At 37.7% G+C, this 27578-nt stretch overlaps 1 protein-coding gene across 3 annotated transcripts in view; it reads right to left on the bottom strand.

The window, feature by feature from the left end:
- Window positions 1-27578, bottom strand: part of VPS13B (vacuolar protein sorting 13 homolog B) — a 479360-nt gene that overhangs the window by 431348 nt on the left and 20434 nt on the right. For all 3 annotated transcript variants that reach the window (XM_063327260.1, XM_063327261.1, XM_063327262.1), the window contains exon 4: window positions 2751-2871. In XM_063327260.1, the coding sequence (XP_063183330.1) occupies window positions 2751-2871 (121 nt within the window). The remainder of the gene's footprint in view (window positions 1-2750; window positions 2872-27578) is intronic.

Below are 27578 nucleotides of genomic sequence, written 5' to 3'. Positions count from 1 at the left end.
CCAGCATCATAGCAGAAAAATTGAAAAGCAAGTTCTACTGATAGCTTCCAGCAGTATTCAGGAAAAGTGCAACAACATTTTCACCTGTGTGTCTTTTTGCCTGAATGCATAAGAAGAGTGAGCAGAATTATAGCTTCCAACTGAAATAGGGGTCACAGATTTGATTAAAACTGTTTCACATTTCTGCAAAGACATTTCCAAACTAGTGGTGCAGTATATTGTTAGAAGTACCATACAGGTACCAGCTTTCTAATTTAGTTTTGCTTCAAATATACTAAAATCAGTTTCTCATGAGTGAGGATCAATCTTTTTAAAAAATTAATTTAAATTGTAATTCTTACTATTCAAAAAAAACTAACAAACATCAGCAAGTTCATGTATAATACATTTTTTTTAAAAAAAGGGGGGGATGTTTTAAATACAGGTGGGAGAAAACAGGTGGGGGTTGCTTCTTATTCCTGTAATTTTTAAACATAACACTATGACCATCTTTGCCACTAAAACTCTGGTACTCTATGAGGCAGTGACTTTTTAGTCATTTTTACTAGAAAATCCATAGGGGTAAATTCTCTCCTGAGGTGCAGCACAAAATCCACACGTATGCTTTTTCCAAATTCTCCAGAACTCAGCAAGCTGCACTGTGCAGTAAGAGCTACAAATGCAGTTTCAGATCCAACCCTCCAAAGTATTGTAGTATTATAGTCCAAAAAGTGGTCTGTTGATTCCACAGAATTGATATCATCAGACTGGTCACCTATAAACATCTTAAGTTTAGCAGTGCTCCACTATTACCAAAGCTACTTTTTCAGCTAAGCTCTGTATAGCACCATCTCTCAGAACACAGCAGAGGTAAAGGACAAACAGGTCTTCCAACAAGTTACCATCAGTAGTATGATACCTATATCCTCCAAAGACTGAAACAAATCAAAATAGATGACTCAACACCTTACTAAAATCCAGGATGTGCAAATTAAAGCTTAGCAAAGCCATATCCTGTGCCACAGAGAATAAAATCTCCTCCTGTAAGGCCTCTGCTCCTCATGGAGGCTGTTTACCACATAGGAACTCTCTATTAAACATTATTTGTGCATTAAAAAAAAAAATCAAACCCAACTGTATTTAGAGAACTTTGACACATGGAAAGTAACTTACAGTCCATTCAGTAAGGTAGGATTTCACTAATGCTCTCTGAATCATTAGACTTTACTACCAACATACACTATGCAGTAGAAGGAATGTGATGACAACGAAGGAGGTGACAGGTGCCCTACAGTTTCACAGAAGCACAAAGTACACCTATAGAATCTATCAAATAGGAACATAAGAAGGCAGCAGATGTAATAATTTACTATGGTACTGCAAATACAATAGGTACAATTCATATGAGCACACTAATTATTCAGGACCACAATATATTCATAAAAGATGACACGCAACCAATTTTCAATGCACATGTTGCATCTGGATATGTGGAAACACATCTTTTGGAATGTTTTAACTTCATCAGATGTCAGCATTACAATAAGCAGACCTCCAGCCTTTCACTAAGACTGCACCTTTCTGTGAGGTCCACAGATAACACCGACAGAAACAAACTTGAGGAACCAAAATCCTAAAACTCACTGAAGGCAATACAATAATCTAATTCTTTGGCAAGCCTTTGACTCCTGTTGTTCAGAGGTGAGACCCAAAGCACCAAACACCAAGGAACTGTCAGAGGTGAAGCGCTGTCCATGGTAGGAAATGGTGGATGCCAAGGGTCCTGCAACTCCAAGCCACCGGAGTTTACGGGATCTCAGAGTTTTAGGAGAGCCTCCCAAACTGGCTCCTCAAATACCCATTCCAAAGCAAGATACTCTGTAGTACTTAACATTCCACATGTTAAATTTCAATGCTGTCTTTTGATTCGAGGCAAGTATTAATTTTCTGTTAAGACAGAAAAAAAAGCCTAACAAAACTGTCATGTCTTTAACCCATCTAAAATTACACACTCCAAGCAGGAGAATTTTTCATTTTTCTGTACAAGATACCACCTCATACTCCAAATTTCTGTGCAATTCTTCCAAATTTCAGAGGCAATAGTAATCAGCTATATGGTTCCTTAGGCTTTTTCATATCATCTAAGTATCTCCAAGTACAACTGAGCCAAATTCCACGTCAGAAAAAAAATTTAACATCTCCACCACTAGATATATGACTCAATAAGAAACATCTCTCAGAATTACTACTCCCGTAAAGGGAAAAATCTTAGTTTTAAAACTACTATAAGAATCTGAAAACATACAAGAAAAGAACCTAATGTGAACCGCTAAGCAGTTAATGAGCTGTAGAAGAGAGTGATCTGAAACATGAGAACCAGAGCAGCAGAGGATAACATCTAACATGCTACCCCTACAGTATGTTTCTTACACTAATCTGTCTTGCACTATAAATGAGTTCCGTAAATTTAAAGATTCAACAAAATGGAAGGAAAAGATATAAGGATTAACTACGTTTTACTGCCATTTGGTTCTGTTTTATAATATTCAAGTATTTGCTCACCTTTACATGATTTGTAGGTGGACAGAGATATCATAGTCTAACTTAGACTGGCTATCTGAATGAAATTTATGTATTTTCTACCACTCAAATGCAATCGGGCTTCTGAAATGTCATGGTTTGGCCAGATTAGCCAATGAGAACAACGGATGTTCTCCCCTACCTCTCTCTCCAAGGAGAGGAGGAAAAGGAGGAATCCAGTTATGGATTACCTGGAGGTAAATCAGGGTCAGGAGAAGCAGATTGCTGAACTCGTCGTGGTTTTACTGCTGATTTCATGCTTTCTGTGGTACTGCGGTTTGTAGAACTGGAACCACAACTTTCATGGTCTTCCTGCGAGAGGAAAAGAGAGCAACTGAGTCAACCACACAAAAAGAAAACACACATGGGGAGAATGATTCAGTAAAGATTTGGTAAATTAAGCTTCTGTTACTGTTTTTCCACCAATTCAATCCTGTACACGCATATAACTACAGAAATTATTACAAAACTAGCTGGACAGCAAAAAAATATTTGCAATTAATACTTCCACTAACTTTTACTAAAAAAAAAACTCCACTCAGTCATTTAATTAATTTCAATTGAACACATTTCATCTAGCTGCATTTCTGCTGAAACATTCCTTCAGAGACAGAGGCCTGTAAGACTACCAAAACAAATATGAGAAACTACTGAATTTTATGAGCTTACATACCTGCTCATGAAACCACCTCAGACGGTTCCAAGATGTCAGAGTCATGTCCTTCCTAATACAGCTAATTGAAGCTGATTCACAATGAAAATATTTTTGCAGACTTCTAAAATAGTAAAACATGGCCCCAGAAAAGATAAATGAACTGAGGGCACCTGCTTATCTTGAGCTTCTATATAGCTTATTCATCTTAAGGAATTCAGAAGCAGGAAACATGGCACATAATTAGAAAATATGATATAAGCCTTACAAGATGAAATTCACAGACAGAACGAAATTTTAATTAGCTGAATTTAGGGTTTTAAATACCCCACTAGTATTCCCATTACATTCCAGAATGACAGTTTAACTATAAGACTCAAGTGCAAGAAAGCCAAGAAAAGTAATGCAAACATTCTTGTAAGTGTATTAGAAGAACAGGTTAGAGAGGAAACAAATTCTTACAACTTTTGACCCAAGAAATTATCTCTTTGATAGCTATAGTCTCTTGCAGAAAAAATAGTGAAATGCCCTCTGGGTCATGGCACTACTGAGATCACACAATGTGTTCACAAAAAGGTTTTGGGAAGCAAATGTCAAGTGCTCCAGTATGAAGCTATAGTATTCTTAAGTCCTCTAAGCACCAAAAAGCAAACAGCTAAAACTGTGCTGGGTTTTTGTACAGGATAGATCATGCGTTTCCCTGCATGCTGCCTGGCATTTTCAATAATCTCAGAGAAATTATAAAATGGAATCTTCACATTAGTTGCTTCTTAATGTCTTTTGATTGAAAAATTAAAAAAAGTCACATGTAATGATACATTTTGAATAGAAGTCTACAATTTCAAATACAATTGAAGAGAGAGTTTCACCCATTCATACATTTGAAGGGTAGAAGACAGCTTCTACAAAAAAAAAAAAACAAAAACAAAAAAACCCCAATGAGTTACCATAAAGGATCTGAGATTTTCTAGTCATTAATACAGAACTGAAACAAGCTCTTTGTTGTTTTTTAATTTATGGTTGTTTGGCCATTTCAGTCATACAGGACTTTCCCATTCCAACGCATGAAGAAACCAAAATGGGTGTTTAGCATCAACTCTGTTTGGAGGCCATTTGTTTGCTTTCTTATCTCTGACAACCTTCTGATGCTTTTCATCGAGGAATGTGAGTCTCCTTAAGACTCTCTCAGAACATCTAACTATGGTGCAATTTCATTAGAAAGCCACTGCTCTCTTCATGGCACACCTGAGCAATGATGACTTTGACACTGATGATACTGAGCGATGACGACTAAAGCTCTTGCTTTATCTTTCAACCTGGGGTGACAGAAGTCTCTTCATCAGCATGTATATTTTGTAATCAGAAAAGCTCACCTCTCCATCACATCTCCAGCTTACTGAGAAAAATTAGATCACAGGCCTATAAACTAAAATTTTTGAAATAACTTTTAACCATACCCTCTTTCTTGGAAACTAGTTCTTATGTAGCATGAAAATATTTTTTCAGATGAATCACCACACTGCTATTTTTGTGTTGAACTTGCAAAAAACCCCAAGATGTCAGAGTGACCAAACAGCTCAATTAGCACATTTCCTTCTTTCCTGAGCTCACTTATGGATTGTACAGAATGCTGTGGTACAAGTATTTAATGATTTGATCTGATAGGATCACATTACGCTTGCCTTTTAATATTTATGTTGGCTACGAGAAAAAGAAAGGGGGGCTGAGGGCATGGGGAAGGCATTCTATTTTTGAAGTGTTAACCATATGAAGCCTGACTACATTCAAGTCAAACTTTTCTATCTGCGTACTGACACAACCATGTTCAATGAATCTTTTCATAACTTCATGCAAAATCTATGCAGTGTTTTAATCATACAGAGTATTACTAACATTTAATGATGAAATAGGAGTGCTTTAAGCTTTTACCACTTTCAGAGAGTAAGGAATACACACTAGCACAGGGGGATTCGGGTGGTTTTGTTTGTTTTAAAGGAAAAAGGCAGAGAACCCTTACATTGTGTTAATTTTGAAATAAAGTCTCAAGTCTTAAATTATAAATAAATTCAAAACAATAAGCTTTTTCTATTTCTCTGAGCTACAAGTTTGTTGTGATGGAAAACAGTTGCAAGTATTTAGAACAAGTTGGACCTAAAAGTAATCAAAACAAAAACGTACATGGTTCCAAGATGGTGCCTAAATGCAATACAAAAATTTATCTCAGAAATATACCTATGTGACTTAATCCACATGAACTAACAGAGTATACCTCCTAAGTTTAAGAAGAATTCAACCTGACCAAACATCTGAAAGTTTTTTTAATCTGGGATAACATCCATTCATTTCCTTACATTACACAATTATCAAAGAGGTTTGAGAGCCGCATGGGGTTTTTTTTAAGCATGAACACACATCATTTTTCACAACAGCTACTGATACTTTATAAAGCAAATGTTGTATTCTTTAATTACTGGAAGATGATAACAGTGGCCATGACCTTATAGGAACTACATTCTTATGCAGACGTATAACCAAAAGCTTTTTGTATCTGCACGCTTCTGCTCAATGTTAACTTTAAGAGCACACTATTAATTTCTCAAACATGTGGCTGTCTCATAAGCCCAGAAGTAAAACACGTTCATTAAAGAGATGGGAAAGTTCCAAGCAAACTGCCAAAACTAGCATAATTATGAAACTATTTAACACTGGAACCAACTAGAGTCACACACTGTGTCTAGATCACAGTGATGTCATCAGAAACACACAGCCAAAAGGCACTAAAACTACTGCGCTCCCATAAATCCACCTCACACCAGATGACAAACATTTTAAAGTTAAAGTCAAAATTATACCCAGGTTGGGAAAGGAGTTACATTCCAAGAGTTCTAATAACTATAGTTATAGTATGAGATTTGATAAATGCCCATTCATTTTAGCATTAATGTGTTAGCATTAGAGTGATTGCAAACAACCGTCACAACAGCAGAAACCTGAAAATATTCATGACGTAGAGGTGATTTTTAAAGAAAATAACACTCATTTACAAAAATATCTTTTCCCACTAGCTTGTATCATAAGTAAAGCCTGGAAAAGTTAAAAAATATAACATGAGGTCTTGCTTGTGGGAGCTGTTATACAAATATACTGTGGCGCAGGACAAATAGAAGTTTGCACAATCAGGCTCCTTTTTCCTTTTTGGCAAATGTGTCAGACCAGGTACACAGCTGAAATGTTTTTATAGAGCACTATGGTTACACCTAAAACTATGCAAGTCATAAGTAATACGCTCAAGACACCTGGGCTACTAAATGTATATGTGATTTCCTCAGTCAATTTTATTCTGCAATATAGAACAGTTATCACAAGGTTTAAAGCGAATTACAATTGACAACACCTGAACACAAACTAGAGGAGGTTTATTATGATCTTTCACAATAAGTGGAGTTTATTGTCTTCATTCATTATGCTGTTTTCTAAATTTATAACACAGTTCTTTTCCTCTTTTAAAAAGAGCTTTCTCATTTTAAGATACAAAATTATTATTTAATGCGCAAGACCTCCAAAATAAAATGCCTCATGAGCATGCTTTATGGGAAAATAATGTCTTCTCTTGGGAATCACTTAGCTATTTATGCAAATATTGTTCCACTGCTTTCATCAAATCAAGTAAAAAAGAAATAAAACTGAGTTCTACAAAAAAAAAAAAAACAAACCACACACAGGAACACACAGGAAAATACATAAAAACAACCATTATGAATTACGATTTTAAAATCCAAACCGACCAGTACCTACTGTACAAACTTACAGAGTTCTCCATTGCCCTTTTTCTCTCTTCCTCTACAAAATTTTGGTTTTTCTGATCCTTTGTCATTTCTAAAACAATGAGCTTAATATCCTTTACAAGCCAGTAAGAGATACATATTTCTATTTCTGTAAAGCACATCTTAAATTGCAAGATGTAAAAACTGCAAGAGAGGAACTCATTTTCCACTAATGGACTGTGCTTATACCGCTGAGTAGTGAGTTGCCTATGGCAAGACTGAAAGTAATAGTCAGCATATACTCATTCTAGCAAGGCCTTTGACGCAGCCTCCTGCGCAGACTTTATTCCCAAATTGGTGAGATATCAACTGGATAGTGGGAGATAAGTTGGGTGAAAATGCATCTGGACCACTGGGCTCTAAGAGTTGGGATCAGGGGTACAAAGTCCAGCTGATGTCTGGTTACTTGTGGCATCCTTCAGGGATCAGTTGCAAGCCCATTGTGTTTAACATCCATATTAAAGACACGGAAAATAGGATAGAGTGCACCCTCAGCAAGGCTGTGGATGGCACCAACCCAGGGGGAAGAGCCGATGGTACTGGTGGGCAGGGCTGCTATTGATAGGGTCCTTGAGAGGCTGAAGGAACAGGCTGTCAGGAACTCTGCGAAGTCCAGGCACAAACTCTAAGTCCTGCACCTGGGACCTGTGTAACTGTACAGACTAAGAGTGAAATTTCTAGAAAGTAGCTTTGCAGAAGAGAATCTCAGGGTCCCAGTGGACAGCAAGTTGAACATGAGTCAGTGGTGTGCCCTTGCTGCAAAGGTGGCCAACTGCGTGCTGGACTATATTAGCAACAGTGAAGCCAGGGGCATGATTCTTTCCCTCTCTTTGGCCCTTGTGAGACGTCATGTGGAATACTGCACCCAGTCCACAGCTCTCCAATACAGGAGGGATATGGAGATACCAGAACCAAGTCCAATGGATAGCCAATATTGTGGTTAGAGGGCTGGAGCACGTAAGCTTTCCCTCAGTGGAGATCGAGACAACCGAGGTTGTTCAGCCTGGAGAAGAGAGGTCCTACTGCTGTCCACAGCTACCTACTGGGAGGATACAGAGAAGAGGGAGCCAGGCTTTGTGTCCATTGCCACTCATCCTCTCACAGTACACCTTTGACAAATCTGAAATGCAGGCAATTCCAAGTGGGGCGAAAGCTTTTGAACCAGGAGGGTGATCAAGTATTGGAACAGGCTGCCCAGGGAGGTGGTGGAGTCTCAATCCTTGGAGCTATTCAACACTTGGCTGGCCAAGCCCTGGAGCAACCTGCTCTAACTGGACTTGCTTTGAGCATGAGGTTGGACTAGATCATCTCCAGAGATCATCCCAAATTGCTCTATGATTCCTCTCCATGCAAAAATGAAATAATCTTAAAAATACACTACAAATTTCACTAAAATAGTAGGCATTATCAAGATCTTGCTATCAAAAGGATATCTGATTATGCTGCACTGCTATGCAACTGTCAATATGCATTATATACATATATAGACAAATTCATTCATACACTTCTGTCTCACCTTGCAACAACATTTCTGCCAGCTAGCACAGGTCAAGCGTTACTAACAAATAAGTGATCAACATTAATACTGCCTCAATAATTTCACCGTACAATTATCCTGCAAAGAAAATTTTACTAAGAGTTAACAATAAACAGAAACTGAAATACAGAAACAGAAAATCAATTTTATTAATTTTCAAATGAACAGCAAACTAGAAGTGTAACAACACTGAAACAGAGAGAAATCACTGACCTAAACATGACATCTATAAATCATTTGGAAGGTGTAAATTAGTCTAATGCACGCTAACTTTAAGATTACATCCATATATATATTTTAAAATTATGACAGTAAGAAATACTGAAGATTTAGACAAATCAGACTGGGTTATTGTTTTGTAGGATAATTAAGGAGTTCTGTATTATATATGGAAATTATATACAGCTTCTACATATACACTTGTACTTTCAAAGTCAGTCCATTTTTTTTTCACTATTACAAAACTCAATTTTAAATCTTTTCAAACTGGGAAATCACACACCTCAGAGTGAGCACTCGCAGATTAAGCTCTGTCTTTCTCTATGGCAGATGACAACACGATGGAAGGTCTTTATCTGTCTACTTAATTCTTTTTGCAGTACTATTTCATGTAGAAAGATGTCAAAAATCGACTCTTTAAATTACATACCAGACTACGAAGGAGAAATACCAAGGAATTTGGGGCAGAGATGCAGTGGCAAAGCACCTTGATGGGGGGGAATAAAGAAGGGCAACATGGTTAAGAATAATGGACAAGCTGGAGCAATCAAGAAATAATTTAACAAGGTGTTAGCCTGCATTTGCACCTTGTTGCATCTGATCTCAACTGATGTTAGATTAAGAGAAATGAATAGTAGCAGTGATTAGGAAGATAACACACTAAGATACATGGTACTAGATCAGTAGGTTACATCCATCTCTCAGTCTGTTATCATAAACCATGCTTTGTTAATTCTATATTAGCATAGCACAATGTGCTGTGAAACAGAAGTATGAGTTAAAAATACACATGAAAGCTGGGGACAGGCTAAAACACTGCCACAGCAGCCCCAACTGAAAGCCAAGAAGCCTGTAGGAATCCTGTTGCACTGATACTGCAGAACGTCTGCTGTTTGATTTCTGGGCAATCACATCTCCCTGTGATGTTGCTACTGTTTTGATTAGCTGATCATCCAAGATATGAGAGAAAAATTCCTTTGTTTACAAGAAAGGGAGCTGTCAGAGTCTGAAAGCCTATGGTGATAAGGCCAAAGATAAATAAAACGGGCTATTCTCACTAAGTGATTCTCAGAAATACACCCCAATTTCTCAACATCCAAGACAGAGCAACAAATAAAATGCCTGCAAGTCTTTTAGAGGGAAGTGAGTTGTACAAATATCTTCTTTCTATTTTGGAAAGAAAGTTGTATCATAAACTGTTAACTGATCATCGAGTAAAGTTTCTGCTACATTTATTGTGTTTTTAAAAAATTATGAGGCCACCTACCATGATGTAAGTGCTTTTTAATAGAAACAAACATCTCAAAATGGCTTTTCTTTAAAAAGCTTATCCTGGGAGAAATTGCAGATTTCTTTCTTCCTCATGTTACAGGAAGTTTCAGTGCTTTGGTTTAGGGGGATATGGGTGGAGGGGATCTTAATTCTGTAACATTATTCTGTGTTTGTTGAATACCTAGAACAGTGGAGTCCTGATCCATGATCAGAGCTCTCAAAGCTACAAAGAAGAAAACAACAAACAGTAAGAAATATTACAGTAGCAACTGGCAGCTATACTCAAGATTTGGCATTACTATATAAAGAAGGATGGAAGGGATGAAAAAAGGCAAGTCCTAAATGTTTGTTCCACAAAACTCACAGTGCACAGAACTCTAACTTGGTAATTCTCACACCAGGGTGAGAAAAAAGTCAGGAGGAGAGATGTATCAGAAGGACTAGTGGTAGGTGAGCTCCTTCAGCAAGACTGATGCTGTGGGGCATCCTTGATATAGGATGAATGTGGGACAAAAAAGATCCTTCTGCCCCACATATTCTCTGTGCCTGGAAATGAGAAGGAAGAGCAGCTGAAACAGTTTACCCTGAAGGACTGGGAAGAAAAAGCAAAAGGAAACACACTCAGGAGAACAGACTGCAAAACATAAGAAAAGAGATGAGAAGTGACCTACAACATTTTTACTCTCTTTTTTGACTTGTGTTCAGAAACAATAAAAATCTAATAAAATTTAGAATGCTAAAAGAACTGATACGTATTAAAGAAAAAACACAACTTTTTCTTGAAAATTAAGTCTGAACAAAACAGAATATACATTTCACATTGAAACAGTTTATCTCCATACATGCAAACTCCAGAACAGTTTGACTGTTCTGCTGTCATCCAGCCTAGCACACAATTCAGGGACTGTTACAGGACCATCTCACCCACAGACAGGTACAGCCACTGAACTGGTCAGCACCACAACAACCGTTTTTTTCCCTTACACAACTGCATTTCTTCTGTGTACAGTAATGATATTTAAGCCAGTTTACTTTCTTGTGTGCTATTTTGGAAGCTACTGTACCAAAGACTGAACATACTCCTGTCCTTGTTACAGGTCCCTTGAAATATTAATTAAGAATAGCTGAGCACTATTTCTCTAGCATTTATCAAGTATGTTGTCCTGAACACTGCAGGAAGATCAAAATACCATTGTGAGTATGGCTCAATCACATCACTGATTCATTAAACACCACCTGGGAACCATTAGCAAAAACCTGGCCCATTCAGGTCACTCTTCCTATTATAATCTGTTCCACCTGCTAGAGGGCTAGCACTAGTCCCCAACCCTATTTCAATTGGCACCAGAGTCTTCACCAAGACATCACTTTCCTTTGTGGTGGCAGATTATTAAGGGTACTTGTTTCCCCTCACTGTCCTAGAGCGTTGTAGCTGCAGCTCCATTTCACATTTTCTTTAGGGGGTACTTTCCCCTAACACGTTTCCTACAGCAGTTTATTAGAAAGCCAGATCCCACGTGCAAGAATTCCCTCCACCAAGCACCTGCCAAGGATGTAGTAATAATTTTTATTACAACATAACCTTGCCACCCACTTCCTTCAGAGGAAGGTAGAATGCTGTCCAGACCAAATTTTCCCCTAATCCCAAACACTACTGAGCAGCATACCTACAGCAGGGCCCCAGCAAATTGAGTAATCCCCAGGTGTCAAGTTTCTAACATCACAACAAACCTCTGACACATGACAGAGAAAGGCCCGAGGCACAAAGCTTTGCCTGCAAAACTTGCAATCCAAGCAAGCTCTTTTCATTGCTGAGCATCATTTGGTCAGTGTTTGGTTTTTGGCAGCTGCTGGGGCTGGAAAGAGAGGAAAGGGGGTAATGAAATGGCAATGGATTATACATGACAATGTCAGAAGGAGGAGTGTATCTACTAGGGTCTCCCCAGCTGCCACTGGTTTTCACAAATTTATAGGTTATTATCCTTAAAGTGACTAATTCTCTATCAAAATTGTTTGAAACTAGTCAACAGTTTCAAAATTTAATGGAGCAATGCAAAAGAAGAGGAAGAGAAGACTGATGACAGACAAAATGATGCACGTCTGGTTTCCTTAAAATACCAACCTTAAAACCCAACACAACTAAAAACCACTGGGTCATAGATTTTAGCCGAGCAGTCCTTTCTTCCTCAGCTACTGTCTGAGATGGAGCAAAGCCAAATTCAAGCTTGTGGTCATTCTCCACAGAACACACACCAGGGGAATTCTTCCCAAGCTGGGAATGGTACTTTTCAGGATATTTTTGCCAGAACAGGGAGGTTAAAGTAGGAAAAAAGATTACTCAGCCACAGGCACAGCAATACTAAAACTCACTACAGTTTTCACTGCATTCTGCAAATTCAAAAGCATGGGGACCTTCATTAAAGAAAAAGTAACATCTCAGCATACAATACAATCTACAGCAGGAGACTGGAACACAGACACGACATTTGTAAAAAAAAAAAAATTTCCCTTTTTAAGATCTAAGCAAAATCTTCACAAAAAGAATATTAATGGCTTTTTACTGGTATGTTAAGATAAAACTTCACTTCCTAACTTATTTCCGATAGTTATTATCATGCAGCATACTTTTTGTGCATTCTATGCACATACATGTAATAATATGTAATTGTACTATTAATGCCATGTATGAATGAGAATCAAATACCTTTAACAAATTAAAACCTATTGGGTGAGTGTAACTGTATGTCAAGTTTTGGAGACTTCCATACGCCTGGCAGAAACATCACTTGTCCTAATTTAGATAGTTTTCTAACTTTTCAGCCGACCAAATTCTAAACACAGAAGCCAAGTTAGTACAAGGCCCCAGTTATCTCCAGCTATTTATCTGTCTAAAGCAAAGCTTCTGGAAAAACAAGATGACAATTTTATCAAAATGCTTGCATTTAAAGTTCTGTATACACATTAATAGCCCTACTGTGTTTGTAAGAACCCACTTTAATTTTTTGATTTTATTTTTACTCTAAGTTAACTTCAGACACTGCTATGGGAAAGAACAGATTTTCACCAAACGTAATTAATCAATTACATCTTATCTAAATAACATTAGTTAAAACTAATGGACTAAACTACAAAGCTGGCTGAACAGCTGCAAAAACTTCCTGGTTAATTAATGAAAAAAGTACACATAGGTGTAACTTATTCAAAACGTACATTAAAGATGTTCTGCCTATAATCAGTCATTTCTTTTGCAATTATCAGTCTGTGATGTGTACACCACTTCAAGGAATTTATTGCTATTTATAATGCACTGCTTTTTAAATAAGAAAGCTTTTGAAACATTATCTTAAACCTAAACAAACAATAATTTATCTTCTAAAATAGTCAGCAATCTACCACACAAAACCACCAGAATGCTACATATTGGGAAGTGTAGCTGTCAACACTACATTATAACTGTTACAAAGTTTTACAAAAGACCTCTGTAATTGTAACATCACATGTAAGCTTGTATCACACTATTTAGTTTAAAATACAGTGTGCCTTCTCTGAGGCAGTAGGGACTTTTTTTAAGAGGATCCAACATTTATTATTCTTTCTTGTGATCACAATGTGCACACCACTTCCTTCCCTACACATATTTTGACAAAATTCTTCAAATGAATATACCTTCCTTGGTATAAACTTATCAGAAGGGATTTATTTTTTTTAATATAAAATTAAGAGCCAAACCCCTTCTCCCAAATCTGTGCCACTCATTTTGATTGGAAAATATTTTTTCTTTTATTCCTGGTCTAATTTGCAACAAAAGAATAAGTACAGGTTTAAAAGGAGGGAGGAAAGTGAGTGTCAGCAAGAAATGAAGTTAAGTGCCCAAGGGAGTTAAACATACAAACATTCCGAAAGGAGCTGGGGAGACGGGGACAGGTTTGGTGCTCAACTGTGCACTCCAGCCACATGCAAAAGTAAGAGATTAAGAACTGTACAACAGGATGGAGAAATAAGATTCAAAAGAACTTGGGGAAAAAAATATGTATATGGGAAAGTTAAAAGCCTGGAAACATCCTGACATTACATATAACACCAAGCAGGAAAGCTCAGGGAGCATTTAGTGTGGAAGAAAATCATGATGTCTCTTGTTTCAAATCAAAACATGGAACATCACCTATAGCAAAACTACTGAATAATGTGGCCAAGAAATATATTTAAAGCTAAACTCACAAAAACATTCTCTTAAATCTATAATTCATCAGTTTTTTATCTATTCACTTACATTAAGAAATCTCTTCTAAAAATTTTAAGTTTGACATGAGTAATCACAAATAACACACCACTAAGTCACCAACTCATTCAGGTTTCTCTGACATTTATCATTTTACATGGTACATATTTCTTGGGATGGTGGAGAGCTTTAGCTTCTTCAAAAACTTAAAGCATACTAGCCACAATACTATAAATTCCTTTCAGTGCAACTGCATTCATACTAAATGAAAAAAGAGCTTTCCTTGAGTGATGCTTTTTACCTGCATTCCTGAAGAGCTGTTTCACAGATAATTTCATTATTCAGAAGGCAAATCCCTCACTTTACAAAAAAAGTCTCCAGGGGAATTTTAGGTAATACCAATAATTTAAGGACTAAGACAATCCAGGATTGTCCACCCATGGCAATCACCCAGGGACCAGGCTCATGCTTTAGCACCCTCCTGTGGCACAGAATCACAGAATCACAGAATCACAGAATCACAGAATCACAGAATCACAGAATCACAGAATCACAGAATCACAGAATCACAGAATCACAGAATCACAGAATCACAGAATCACAGAATCACAGAATCACAGAATCACAGAATCACTCATAGGGTTTGAAGAGACCTCTGGAGATCATTTAGTCCAACCCCCCTGCCAGAGCAGGGTCACCCAGAGCAGGTTGCGCAGGAACGCATCCAGGAGGGTCTTGAATGTCTCCAGAAACAGAGAGTCCACCACCTCTCTGGGCAGCCTCTTCCAGGGTTCTGCCACCCTCAAAGTAAAGAAGTTCCTCCTCATGTTTAGGTGGAACTTCCTATGCTCAAGTTTGTGCCCATTACCTCTTGTCCTGTCCCCGGGCACCACTGACTGCACTGAATGCAGTCCATCCACTCCTGAATCCACCATGCACAGACACCCTCCATTTACTCTTTCCAGGCAGGTCTCCTCACTACTGTCTTTCCCCTCCTTCCCCCTCAAACAGCCTACAGAGACCAAATATTTACACCACATCTCAGAGCACGCTGAGCTATATCGTAGTTGCGCCTACAAAGTTGGACACTGCCAGCTAACACTTATGAATGAGTCCCATATACCATTAAAACAAATAAAATACTTAAAATAATGTTTGTTCAATATAAAGTATTGATACATATTGTTTAAGTGCTCTGTAAATATAAAACTCTAAAATGTGTCAGTTTGAGCAACGTGTTTTTCTGAAGTCTTGAAAAAGCATGGTCAACTGGTTCTGAGAGCTGCTCTTTCTCAAGATTTACTGTAGGGGGAGGAACACAAGTTTGTGACTCACTGGACAAAGAGGTTAAGTATTTGTTTTATACTTGGTAAGAAAAAAAACGCATCTAGCTTTCACATAGCTAGTGGGCTGGCACATTGTTATTACCAAATTTCCTGGAAGTTTTGAACTGTTGAGTGCTTCAATAGTCCTTTTTCATGTCTAAGTGAGCCTCAAAATCAGTTTCTAAGCTGTAATACAAGGTTCAAATAGACAATACACTACAGATAAAGAAAGTTACCACAGGACATGACTCTGGCAGTGCATCATGCCAATATGAGTCTCAACATAGTCACACAGTATTTAAATACACACATTTTTAAATATACTGAATTGTGTTTCCTAAATTGTGACTTTCATTATTTTTAGAAACATGGTCTGGCAGTCAGAACTTCATCCTAACCCTGCTCCCTTTGTGGAAGCACATTGGCACACTTACATGAAGGTAAGCATTTGTGACAAATGAATAGCCTTTTTCTATCCATGTCCAGTCTTTTTTTTTTTTAACTATCCCATACTCTACAAGGATTTGGATGAACAAATACAATTAAATAGAAAAAAATATAAAAATTAATTTAATATAAGATTAAAGAGTTGCAGCTTCAGTGCAATCATTAAAAAAATAAGAGATGCAAAACTGGAGATAAATAACCTATGGATTTTAGTAACTCTCAAAAATAAAGTAGTAACAATATAGATTAAGAACAAAGAGCATCTACATTATCAAGTCAAAACTTCATGCCAAATCATAATACACAATATTGGAAAATTATTAATTGTATATATACTTGTATGATTTTTCATAAAAATGAAAAATCATTTTTACGATGATTTTGATGACAGATCACTAGTCAGATGACAAGTGATGACAAAAACACCACTAGTCACAGTGCTGTCATCTAAACTCCTTATAAGTTTTTACATCACAAGCGTCAATGCCAAACTTATCCTCTAATTTAAGCTACGAATACTTCTAGATATATAGATGCAGCTTACTAAAATGTTATCTCCAGAAGAAAAATTAATGTGTCACATATAAGATCTCAAAAAACAAGGATGCTTCCACCTCTGCTCTTCTTTTGTGCCTGGATTATAACGACATTGTGTGCATGGTTACATACCCTTTGCTTCTACGTGCAAATGTACTATTTGCCCATAGGAGCAGAGACTAAAAGTCTTTAATTACTTCCCACAAAAGATTACTTCATTAAGGTATTTTGGCTATGCTCACAATTGTAGCATATAAAAATAGGTTAATACACACACAGTGTATGTGGATACATTTATAACTAAAGGAAAAAAATGCAGATGGCCTGAATACAGCACACTTTCCATGAGTATTCTGTGTTTCTGTACTCAGCTGTGCAAAACCACATATGAAAATGTTTTCGGTGAGAAGTATCAAGTAAGAACATGAGGAAAAACTTCTTTACTTTGAGGATGCCAGAGCACTGGAACAGGCTGCACAGAGAGGTTGTGGAGTCTCCTTCTCTGGAAATACCCAAAACCCGCCCGGATGCATTCTCCTGTCCAGCCTGCTCCAGGTGAACCTGCAGGGGGCTTGGACTAGATTATCTCCGAAGGTCCCTGACAACCCCTACCACTTGTGGTATTCACAATGTTATATTTTACTAGAAAAATATGCTTGTATTTAATAAAAAATTTTGCATGTAGTATATGTTGTAGGTCAGGGAGAATATTTTTTGTCTGTTACTTTTGTAACAATGCCCATAACTATTCATAACTATCCTTTTAAATTAAAGATCTTTGCCTGGTTTAGTTTTTCCCCCTCCCACTCAGGTTTACACTTCAATGTGAAGCATTTCCCTGTCTGATCAGGTTTTTAAGATGTATAGAGTTTATAGACTTTTCTTACTCTATAAAACAACAGTGCTAAAAATATGCAATGAAAACCATATTTATTTATTACATAAAGACATGCTTGGTTTAGAAAACCAAGCAGATGCTTAGATTGTTCTTTCAAAATGCAAACCACCCTCACCACTACATCATTTTAGATTAATCACAACAAAAACAGTTACTTATATGTACTTGGACTATTACATTTTTCTGATATCAGACTGAAGACTTCTTAAGCTCCAAACATAACAAAAACCTAAATGTCTCAAAACCCAACAGGCATGATGTGAGATAGCGGAAGTCTCTAAAGACATTTCTCTTATTTCTACATGACAGGGCCAACTGGGATTTGCTCTAGAATAAAAGCTTTGCACTGTAATTAGGCACTAAAGATGTGTCAGCATACCGAGACAGTAGCTTTTCACTTTCAGAGGGCTTTGATTAATGTAAATCACTGATGAAATCGTATTTGTTACCTCTCATTTTCAAGGGGCTGCATCAAGACCTCTATGGATGGTGACCACTTTGATTAAACACTCCTAAAAGCAGGAAAGCAATTCAAGGCTGATGAAGATTCACACATAAAAAAAGCTGGGAATTAACAAGTTTCAGGGTACTGAATCTTCTTAGTCCTTCCTTATCAATTCTGATTTACAGCTGTAGAAAGCAACAGTATAGAGTAAGGCCTCACAGTAGCTTTGATTTCTATTTCAAAGGAATATAACCAAAGTCAATGGGAACATTTCTTTTATGCAGAACATTTGTACATTTAAAGTTTTTTGAACAGGATTAAATTCTCACAAATATATTTTAACCAACTCTAACCTCAACTTCGAAAGCACCACAAACTGAGAGCCTCCAAAAGGAATTTTTGCTGAGTGCTGCATCAGCAGCATGAAGGACAGAAAACTGCAGGAATGGAAAAGCAAGTGCTGAAAAGTAGTGGGGCTTTTCAGTTGAATTAAAAAAAAAAAAAAAACACGCAAGAGCTGTTTATCCAGTCTGAAAATTGCACATGTTCCACACAGTGCTGAGGAAACAAATGTGCAGAAATACATGGTACACATCACATCCCAGAGAACTCAAGAAACACCAACACACTCAGCACTTCTTTTCTGCCCTTTATTCTCTCCCTCACTGCTCCTATGAAAGTGTTACACTTGGCTTAATACACTCCATTATGCATAAGTCCATTCATCCACCCACTCATATTCATGCAACCAAAAGGTGACGTAGCTCATTTTGCCAAATATCTCATTAAAAAAGTATACATGAGCCACAGACCACTAGTCCAGTTGAGTCCCCTCCTATGTTTACTACTGTTAAAATTGTCAAGTTACAGAGTCCCAACCTCTGTAACAAGTTCTGAACGTGAAATCCTCTTCCGTTCCCTAATGTCAGGAAGGAAAAGGGAGCAAGTACTCTTTATTTCTGTCTTCCACCCTACAGTCCCATGCTGTTCCCCTGCTGCAAGCTCCATTAGCCCAGAGCATGCACCTAGGATACTACCAGCCCTGGGTCAGTATATGCATCAGGCAGAATCATTAAATCAGCAAGTTGAAGTTTTCTCTTGTACTTCCAAGTGTACAGTAACAAGGCCAGGGATATTCAATTTCCCAGGGCAGGTAGCCCTGCAAACACTATGATCAAGTTTAAAAAAATCCTTCATAAAAGTCTACCCAAGAAAAACTTCCAGCCACCAAACTGATTTTTTGCGTGCCATATGTTAGCCCAAGGAAGAAATCTGATAAAGATCAGGGGAAATTAGTTCAATTTATAGACACCTTCTTATACGAAAATCAGATTAGATGATCAAAAAACTCCTGTTGGTCTTAAAAGCCTATTCATCCAGGATGGTAGGAAGTTTATTCAATAATTACTTACTCCAGTATTGGCTACTGAATAGTGCCAAAAAGGACAGACTAGCAGATGATTAGAAATGGAGGTGCGACAGATAGTAGGATAACGATGACAAAAGACAAAAGAAAAAAGAAAGCAGAGTGGCAGAAACAAAAAACAAGTGCTCCTTAAATAGAGCATCTTGAGTACACAAGAAATACAACCTTCAAAGAGTGCGAGTCACAGCATGGCCAGTCACCTACTGGCTTAATCCAAGGTTAAAAAAAATCGTTACTGTCTATTATTAAGTAGTTACCATCTATTATTAAGTAGCAGACACCGCCCTTATTCTCTGTCACAGGTATCTCTTTTGCTACATAAAACTCAAACATTTGATTGTCTCTAGCCAAGATTTTAAAGGGACTAAAATTTAGTAAATTGCTTATTATACATAAGATCTGTAAGCTTACCAAAACAGTTTGGAAGAAGTTATGAAAATGGCTCTCTGAACAACAGCCAAACCAAAGAGCATGAGAAAATTCCCATAAGCATCTCACAGCAATACTTCAATCAACTACAACATACTAAATTGAACTACACACAGAGCTGTAAATCTTAGTTCCAGCATTATTAAATGGAAAAAGAAACCTCACTCACATTTGACAATAAATTTTAATTTGGCATCTGAACGTAAAAGTATGTCCAATAATTGATTTTGATCATATAGAGACAATTACATACACAGCTATTACTAGATGTACATCAAATACTGCAAGATCTATAAAAGTTATTTGAAACAGGTTTTTCCTCATGCTAATGTACAGTTGTTTAGATGACTACTTTTTAAACCATCTGAATATCCCACAGCACAATGTTCAGAAACTAGGTACCAGTATGCACCTCAGATACATCTAGTTGTTCCTGATGTAAAACAGGACCACATAAAACAATATAGTTAGAATACAGATACTGTGTTCAAGCATTTCAAATAAAGGAAAGAAAGGCATGTTTGTTAACTCTACATAGCTAGCAAGGTTGGAGTTTTGGCCTTCCCCTCCACCCCCCCCACCCCTTCTGCAGGAAGGATCTGTGTTTCTCAGGTGGAAGGAGCCTGAGTTTCCAAGTTACTTTGCCCCAGGATTACATTTCAAGCAGAGTTTGGGACATTCTCCAGCTCAGGGTGGGGAGGGAGGCGGCGGCCAGCAGTGGGGAAGACTCAATTCACTAAACCTTTTGCTGAAATCCATGCAGGTGGATTATTGTAGGTATATTACAAAATACCACCATGACTGTACAACAGCATCTTGTTATGAGATATTCAGTAAAACATTTTATTGAATAGGAGTACAGCAAAACCAGCTGTAGCAAACCATACCCCCCAGAGAATCATGAAACTATCTGCTACTCGCACGGTATTTTGTGTGGATGCCACTGCTAGGCAGGAAATTAAAATGGCTAAGTATTTGCAAATTAGTCTTTGGGCAACCGAACTATTGGTTTCAGAATTGCATTAATTAAGAACAATACATGTCACAGTAATGAAACAGACCAGGTAAAGCTACTGAACCACATGAGTTTTGATAACTGGGGAACCTGCTGGGCCACACAGAAGGTGATGGAAGGGTTGTGGACAGCAACGGATGAGATGGCCAACCTTGGGAGTCAGGGGCTTTGCAGACTTCTCAGCAGGTACCATAAGAGCAGTGAAGCAGCAACACTGCTGTCCCCAAGCTCATCCCCTGCAGCACCCTAAATGCGACACCCTGTAGCAACAAGAAGCCTTCTGCATAACCAACATAGTGCTTGGCCCAAGCTAAAAAGAAAATCAGCTGTCTACCCAGCAAACACCAACAGGCAGCTAGTTTCAACATAACAGAGACTAAGCTCCAGTGAGTATTGTCTCTGAATATATACACATACTAGACACTAGTTTTGAAGTTCAAACTGACGAGTTTTATTAGGGACTTTTTTCCAAACAACTTGCATGTTGCTAGAAGTTTGTCACAGCTGCTGTTACACAGCAGCAAAAGAACTGATATACTGAGCAGATAATGTAACCACAACACATGAGAACACAATATCTGCAGCCACACACACAAAAAAAAACCAAACCACACACTCAAAACCACACTGTGAACCCTTTTTGACTAAATGGCAAGGTATATTACTGCTAATAACTTAATTTTTTTCCTCCAAGTCCTAGATTATAGCAAAAAGATAACAGTACAGAAAGGTGTTTACATTTTATATTGTTATTGTCATTTATATTTAAATGCATCTTACATATCACCGTTCTCTAATATGTTAAATGAAGTACAGAGCTACGTTCCCATGAAAGCGGTGATTTTAATGAAAAGATTGGAAAAGCAATGGCTTAATTAAGAAAAGGGATCATAAGAAGAGGCATGACATTCCAGTGATGAATTGACTTTAGGCTTAAATATATATTTTCACTAGAATGTTAAATAAGTGGTTTTATAGAATCATAGAATTATATGAGAAGCTTTGGACAAAACATCAAATATTTAAATAGTTCATGGAATAACTTTTTTTAGAAGTGAAAGGTCACAAAAGAACAAATAGAAAACAGGACAAGGGTAGCATTCCCAAGAGGGTAAAGAAAAGGCAATTTTTCCTAAAATAAACTGGTTTTCATTAAAAATTTCATCAAGCGAGAGTTTATAAACAGCTCAATTTATGAACAGAAGTGTGATAAAGACTACTATTTGCATTTTTACTGTCAGAAAAAAAACCCTACATTAGAAAATTCTCTGCACGCTACCTCTGCTTACCAAGTCAAATGAAAATACTTTGAAACTCTGAAATTGTGCAAGAGTTCAATATTTTAAATTATGAGATTCATCCAAATAATCTATTAAAGGGATTGAGCTATTCCAATAGAATCCAAATGTCTTTTTTTATTGTGTAAATTTAAACTCAAAAAGACAACCCTATATAACTTGTTTTGTCATAGGCACTTGTTAATCTTTAAAACTTATTAATCTTTAAGAAACAAATGTTACTGAATACTGTAAACTGATAAAAACTACCTTTGTCTTCTAATTAGTTGCTATTCTAGTTTTCAGCCTAGTTTAGATCAGAACTCTGAATAAAATGGCAGGTACAGGACTGGAGGACAAGCTTTTAAGGCCTGGGTTTCTGATGGGGAGTGTGTTTATATGCTACTTGTCTTCAAAATAGAAGATGAACCTTTTTCAAAACTGAGGTCTTGCACTCCTTTAATTAAGGCAAAAGAAATTATGCAATCGCAACCATAAATCTATATTAGTAATCAAAATGAAGCAGCAGTTGAAGCACTATAGGTTTGTTAAGGGAAAGAGATGGTTGGAGCAAGGAAGGGACATTCAGAAAAGCAAAGCATAAGCTCAGGCGGCAGAAAACAGCTCAGGTGGAGAACAGCATCTTACTGTACAGCAAGTAGCACAGCAAGTGGTGATCCAAAGTAAATGAGAAGAAAGCTGAAATATATGAAATCTCTCAGGCAGTAAAGCTTAAGAATCATTCGGAAAATGTTCAAGCCTAACAAATTCTTCCATGTGCGGGTTGACCATGATGCCAATAAGCATCCTCGTCCTCCCTTCCCCATCTTCCTGCGTGCCCTCTTACCATTTCTAAAACATGAATTGAAACTGGAGTGCAGGCAGAAATAAAAAAAAATTGTATAAAATATGAACATGCTACATGTTAAAGACGCAAGCATCATCACTATTAAGATTTTTAATTGGGTGACGATATCCAAGAATATCATGTATTCATAAAATGTAAGATGTCATACACCAGACATTTTAGATGGGCAAAACTCACAGGTCAGACATCAAAAATGAGCAAGAGTCAAAAAGACTAGAAAAGACAGAAAAAGAGAACTTAAAAATTAGAGTAATTTTGTGATGAAGTACAAGGGAATGGGAGGAAAGGAACACTTATGTGTGTGGTGCTACTCTTTGTCCATCTTCAAGAAGAACAGGACAGGACAAAGTTTAAAGAGGAAGGGCACCACCACTCATAAAAAAAACTCAATCCCACTGGAGCACTTGTCCTTCATGTTTCTGTTACAGTGGTTTCTTACAAGCAGGGGATCTCTTCAGAACTGCTAGCAGCAATCTCCACAGGTTTCTCTCTCTTTGTGGCATTACCCATCATTTGTTCTGGAACTGGCAAATTGCCTCACAGTTCTTTTCCACAAAATATGGAAGGAGCACATCAGATTGCTCTCTGGTCAGGAGAGCTCAGAAGCCTACTAAATCAGAAGTCATGATTGTCAGTCACCTATGTCAGCAGGTCATAAAAAATTACGTCAAGAGCTGGGATCCATCATCTATGAGCATGCAATGCACACCGGACTTGTACCAGTCCCACTGGTGCCAAGGAATGGATAGGATCTTGGTATTAGTATAATCATCGGAGTGGTTTAAGAATAGATAAAAGACATGAAGCATTAGTTTCAAATTAGCTGCAGTTTACCCTGAAAGTCAGAATCACATAATTGCATCCCAAACTAAGAATTTGTGGACCAGAATCATCAGCCTCTAGCCAGGTCCAGCATGGCCAGATGCAAGATGAATGCTGATCAGCCACCAATTCTGAAGCAAGTCTGTTCCTCACCAGATGCTAAAACACTGGCCGATTCGCTGCAGTCAGGCTCCTGTAGTCTCATCACCTTGATATTTGCTTTTAGTACTAGATCAAGATGAAAACAAGTGGAAAAAAATCATTTAATTGAAAGCACCAGTTTACTTTCAGATTTCTGAAAAACCTCTATTTGGTATTTCTGTTTCAAATAAAGTTTTCCAACATTCCTGAAAGCAACGCAACTTTACTTTGAGCAAAATGCTGTTTTCACACACCAAAAACCATCCACTTGAACTGAAACGTGGCCTCAAGACACACTAGCTCTGGGTGCATCCAGTTCTTTCCTCCAAAGAATATCTCCCAGGTGGTGTCCCTGTAGCCACAGGATTCATGTACTTCATTAGGCTTCTCAGTGAAAAAGACAGCAATGATTCCAAGCAAACACAGCCAGAAACACACTCCAGAATGGAGAACCAGACATCCAAGCTACAAGTGACACACAACAGAGCAGCAGCTTAATTACATACAACTCGGTACTGAATAGACCCAAAAATGTGAGGGTCCTACTTTGACAGGCAGGAAAATACTGCTCTGTGTTCTTCCAAACTCAGCATCTTGTTTTTCGGTTTTGGTTTTTTTTCAAGACAAGAGAGAAAGAAAGGCTAAACACAACATTGGGGTTTCACTAGAAAGAAAACATCATTTTGCAGGAATTATGCTTTCATCAAAAATGCCAAAAGTAAAATGACTGAGCAGCTATAGCATGCTCTTTTTTAAACTTAATTTGGGTTACACAAACACCGATAAAAATGAATCTCAGCTTTTCCAACATCTATACGCACAGTTCACTTGGGTTTACTTTACTGAGGAAAGAAGTGCTTAAACAATCAGTATACAGGTAACATTTATGAGTGGAATACTCTTAGATACATAATAAACAAAGAAAAGATGAGAGTATCTTGACCTCTAGATAACAGTCCTGAGGAGGAAAAGTTAACTGCAGAAGATTTAGCATCATCAACAACTGGAGTAATTCAGATGAAAAGAACTGTTGTATATGCATAAGTAGATAAAAAAGATGTCCACCATTAACTCCATGCCACCCAATTGCTTTCAACTTTTATATGGATACAACCATAGTTCATTTTTGTACAAGTCAAGCAAAGTAGAACATCCTTAACAGAGCAGGAAATGAAGTTTTTTTCATTGCACAAAATAAATCAACAAAAATGTAATGTCTGTTGATGACAATGAAACCACTAGCATATGCACTCAGGGCTCTGATCTATTCTGTCCACCAGATGCTCCCTCCTTGGGATGGCTGGTAAAAGAATTAGAGAGTTCATTGTGGCTTAAGCAGATTTTTCTCATGCTGTTAAGTATTTTTCTTAAGTTTTACTGCAAAATCTTAATGTTCTTCACAATTGTAAGCAACTATCTAGGATGAACAACCTATAGCCCACAGGCCATATGCAGTATGGCAGGACAATTCATCTAGCCTGTTCCCTTTGGCCTCCTCTGCTAAGAACCTCAGCTGCACACCAGATGACTACACTGGAGCAGGCAGCCTGCTCCCCACGACCATTTTATCTAGGAGGCTTGTAGCCTCTCCCCCGTCATATAATGAGCCCATATTTAAATGTACACTGGGAAAAGGGTTGAAGAGCTTCCAGGAAAGATGGCCACTTCCCACTGCCAGAACAATGCATCTACCCCACAACCCAGTCACTGTCCACATCTGAGGAACATATGGGAAAGAGGACCATCAGGAACAGGCTGAACGAGTTGTATGGAGTCAGCAGCACACTCTTGTCCGCCCTCTTCCTCAGGTCTTCATCAGGCCCTGCTGGGGAAAAAACTGCAGGGTAGAAAGTTTAAACACCTGGAATCCAGTAGAGATGCAGGAAGGCAGAGGCTTTCAGAAGGCAGCAGAACTACACACATATACAACACAGTCCAGATGATATTCACCTACAGAAAACATCCCAGAAGCCATGAAATATGACACTCTTCTGCCACTGGGAATAAAAAACAAACCTAAGAGCAGCCCACCCACCCAAAGAACTGGAACACAACTGCTCCCTACAGTAGATAGCAGCGCAGCATTGATTGCATTGATCAGGAGACCACTCAGCTCACAGAACTGCACGGAAAAACCACTGTGGTTCTTTGACAAGTAGTCCCTAATTAGCAACACAATTCTAAAACGCCAGGACTAATGATCTTTGGGCCTAAATCTAAGTAATTACACATTACTGCTGCTGCAGCAGCTGTTAGTTCATATCAGGGAATCCTACACTGACCTGAAATGTTGAATAATGCTGACAAGCTAACAGGAAAAAAATAAGGGGGGGGGGGAAAAGAAGTGCTTCACTAGATGATGAAACCAAAATACATTTTCAGCTTAAACCAAAAATATTGCAAACTAAATAAATCAAATCAGTAGAACCCTTTACATGACAAATCTTGCAGAAGAATGATTCATGCATATAAAATAAAAAAGGGTAAAGCAGCTTTGTGTTATTCATCTTCCAATTAAGTGCAATGCATAAGGACTTTTATTGAAAATGAAGGACAACACCTTACAGCATTCTGGGCTCTTAAGACCTTTGCATTTTGACAGATAGCTCTGCTAGACACCAACTAGTCCAAAGCTGAAGGGTGCCTGGGTAAAGGAAACCCAATGAGGATCCTCAGAAAGCCAAGGTGACGGCCTCAGGACAGTCTCTTCAGAAGTCAGAGGCAGAACCACTAAACAAAAATGCCAAAGAGGAGAGCAGGGGAAAAAAATAATCATAGTTCCCAATAGAGGGATCAAGTTTGTTCCATCTTCTCCAGAGGCAAAGAAATAAATATTTACAGTTAAAGTTCATATTTATTTAACAGTTGGACTTGAACTAAGAAGATGGATGAGACCACTGGATAGTCCAGGATATTTCCAGCAGCACAGTACAATTTCGCTGGGGGTTCTATGGCCTGTAAAAAGGTAAGTCAGTGATTTTTCCTTAGAAAAGAAAGTGGACATTTAAAGCCGAACATTTCCCCATTCTTTTGGTAAACATGCAGCCCCCTGGAATAGAGTTTATTATTGCCCATAAGCATTCAAAATAAAACACAGTCTACATCAGTTGCACATCAAAATTTAGCAAGAATCACTCTTTAAGTGCAGGTATTGTAAGGGGTAAGTCACAAGCAATAGGTAAATAAAGGGAATTTTTCTGCTTAAGTTCACTAATTGTATCTAATAAATTATAATTGAATCACACCCTTTCAGAGAAAATATCACTCTTTCCAAAAGGAACGAGTTATAATTTCAGAGCACACTTTGTACTTGAAAGAATTAAGAGTATTTTGTCTTTTGGAATTTTAAGATGCTTTTACCAAAGGTGGATAAATTACAGGTTTTTTCCACTACAAAATCTGTAATCATGCCCGTTCTGAAATAGTAGGTTTTGCTATAACGAGGAGCTAAAATACATTCCAACAAATTTAACTATGCTTTAATCTATCAACAAACGAGGAAAAACTACTTCCTCTCCAAGGAAATATTTTTAAATGCATTACCTCACCTCATTCCCTGTTAAACCATACCAATCCAAACTCTTCACCCGACTACATGAAACAAAGCTGGATTGTAGGGTCCTGATTTGATGTCAGCTGGATTGGGACAAATCTGGAACTACTCCA

The sequence above is a fragment of the Chroicocephalus ridibundus genome, chromosome 2 (genome assembly GCF_963924245.1).
Source record: "Chroicocephalus ridibundus chromosome 2, bChrRid1.1, whole genome shotgun sequence".
Classification (NCBI taxonomy): domain Eukaryota; kingdom Metazoa; phylum Chordata; class Aves; order Charadriiformes; family Laridae; genus Chroicocephalus; species Chroicocephalus ridibundus.
Note: the sequence above shows the minus strand (reverse complement) of the source record. Positions and strands in the feature narration are given on the sequence as shown.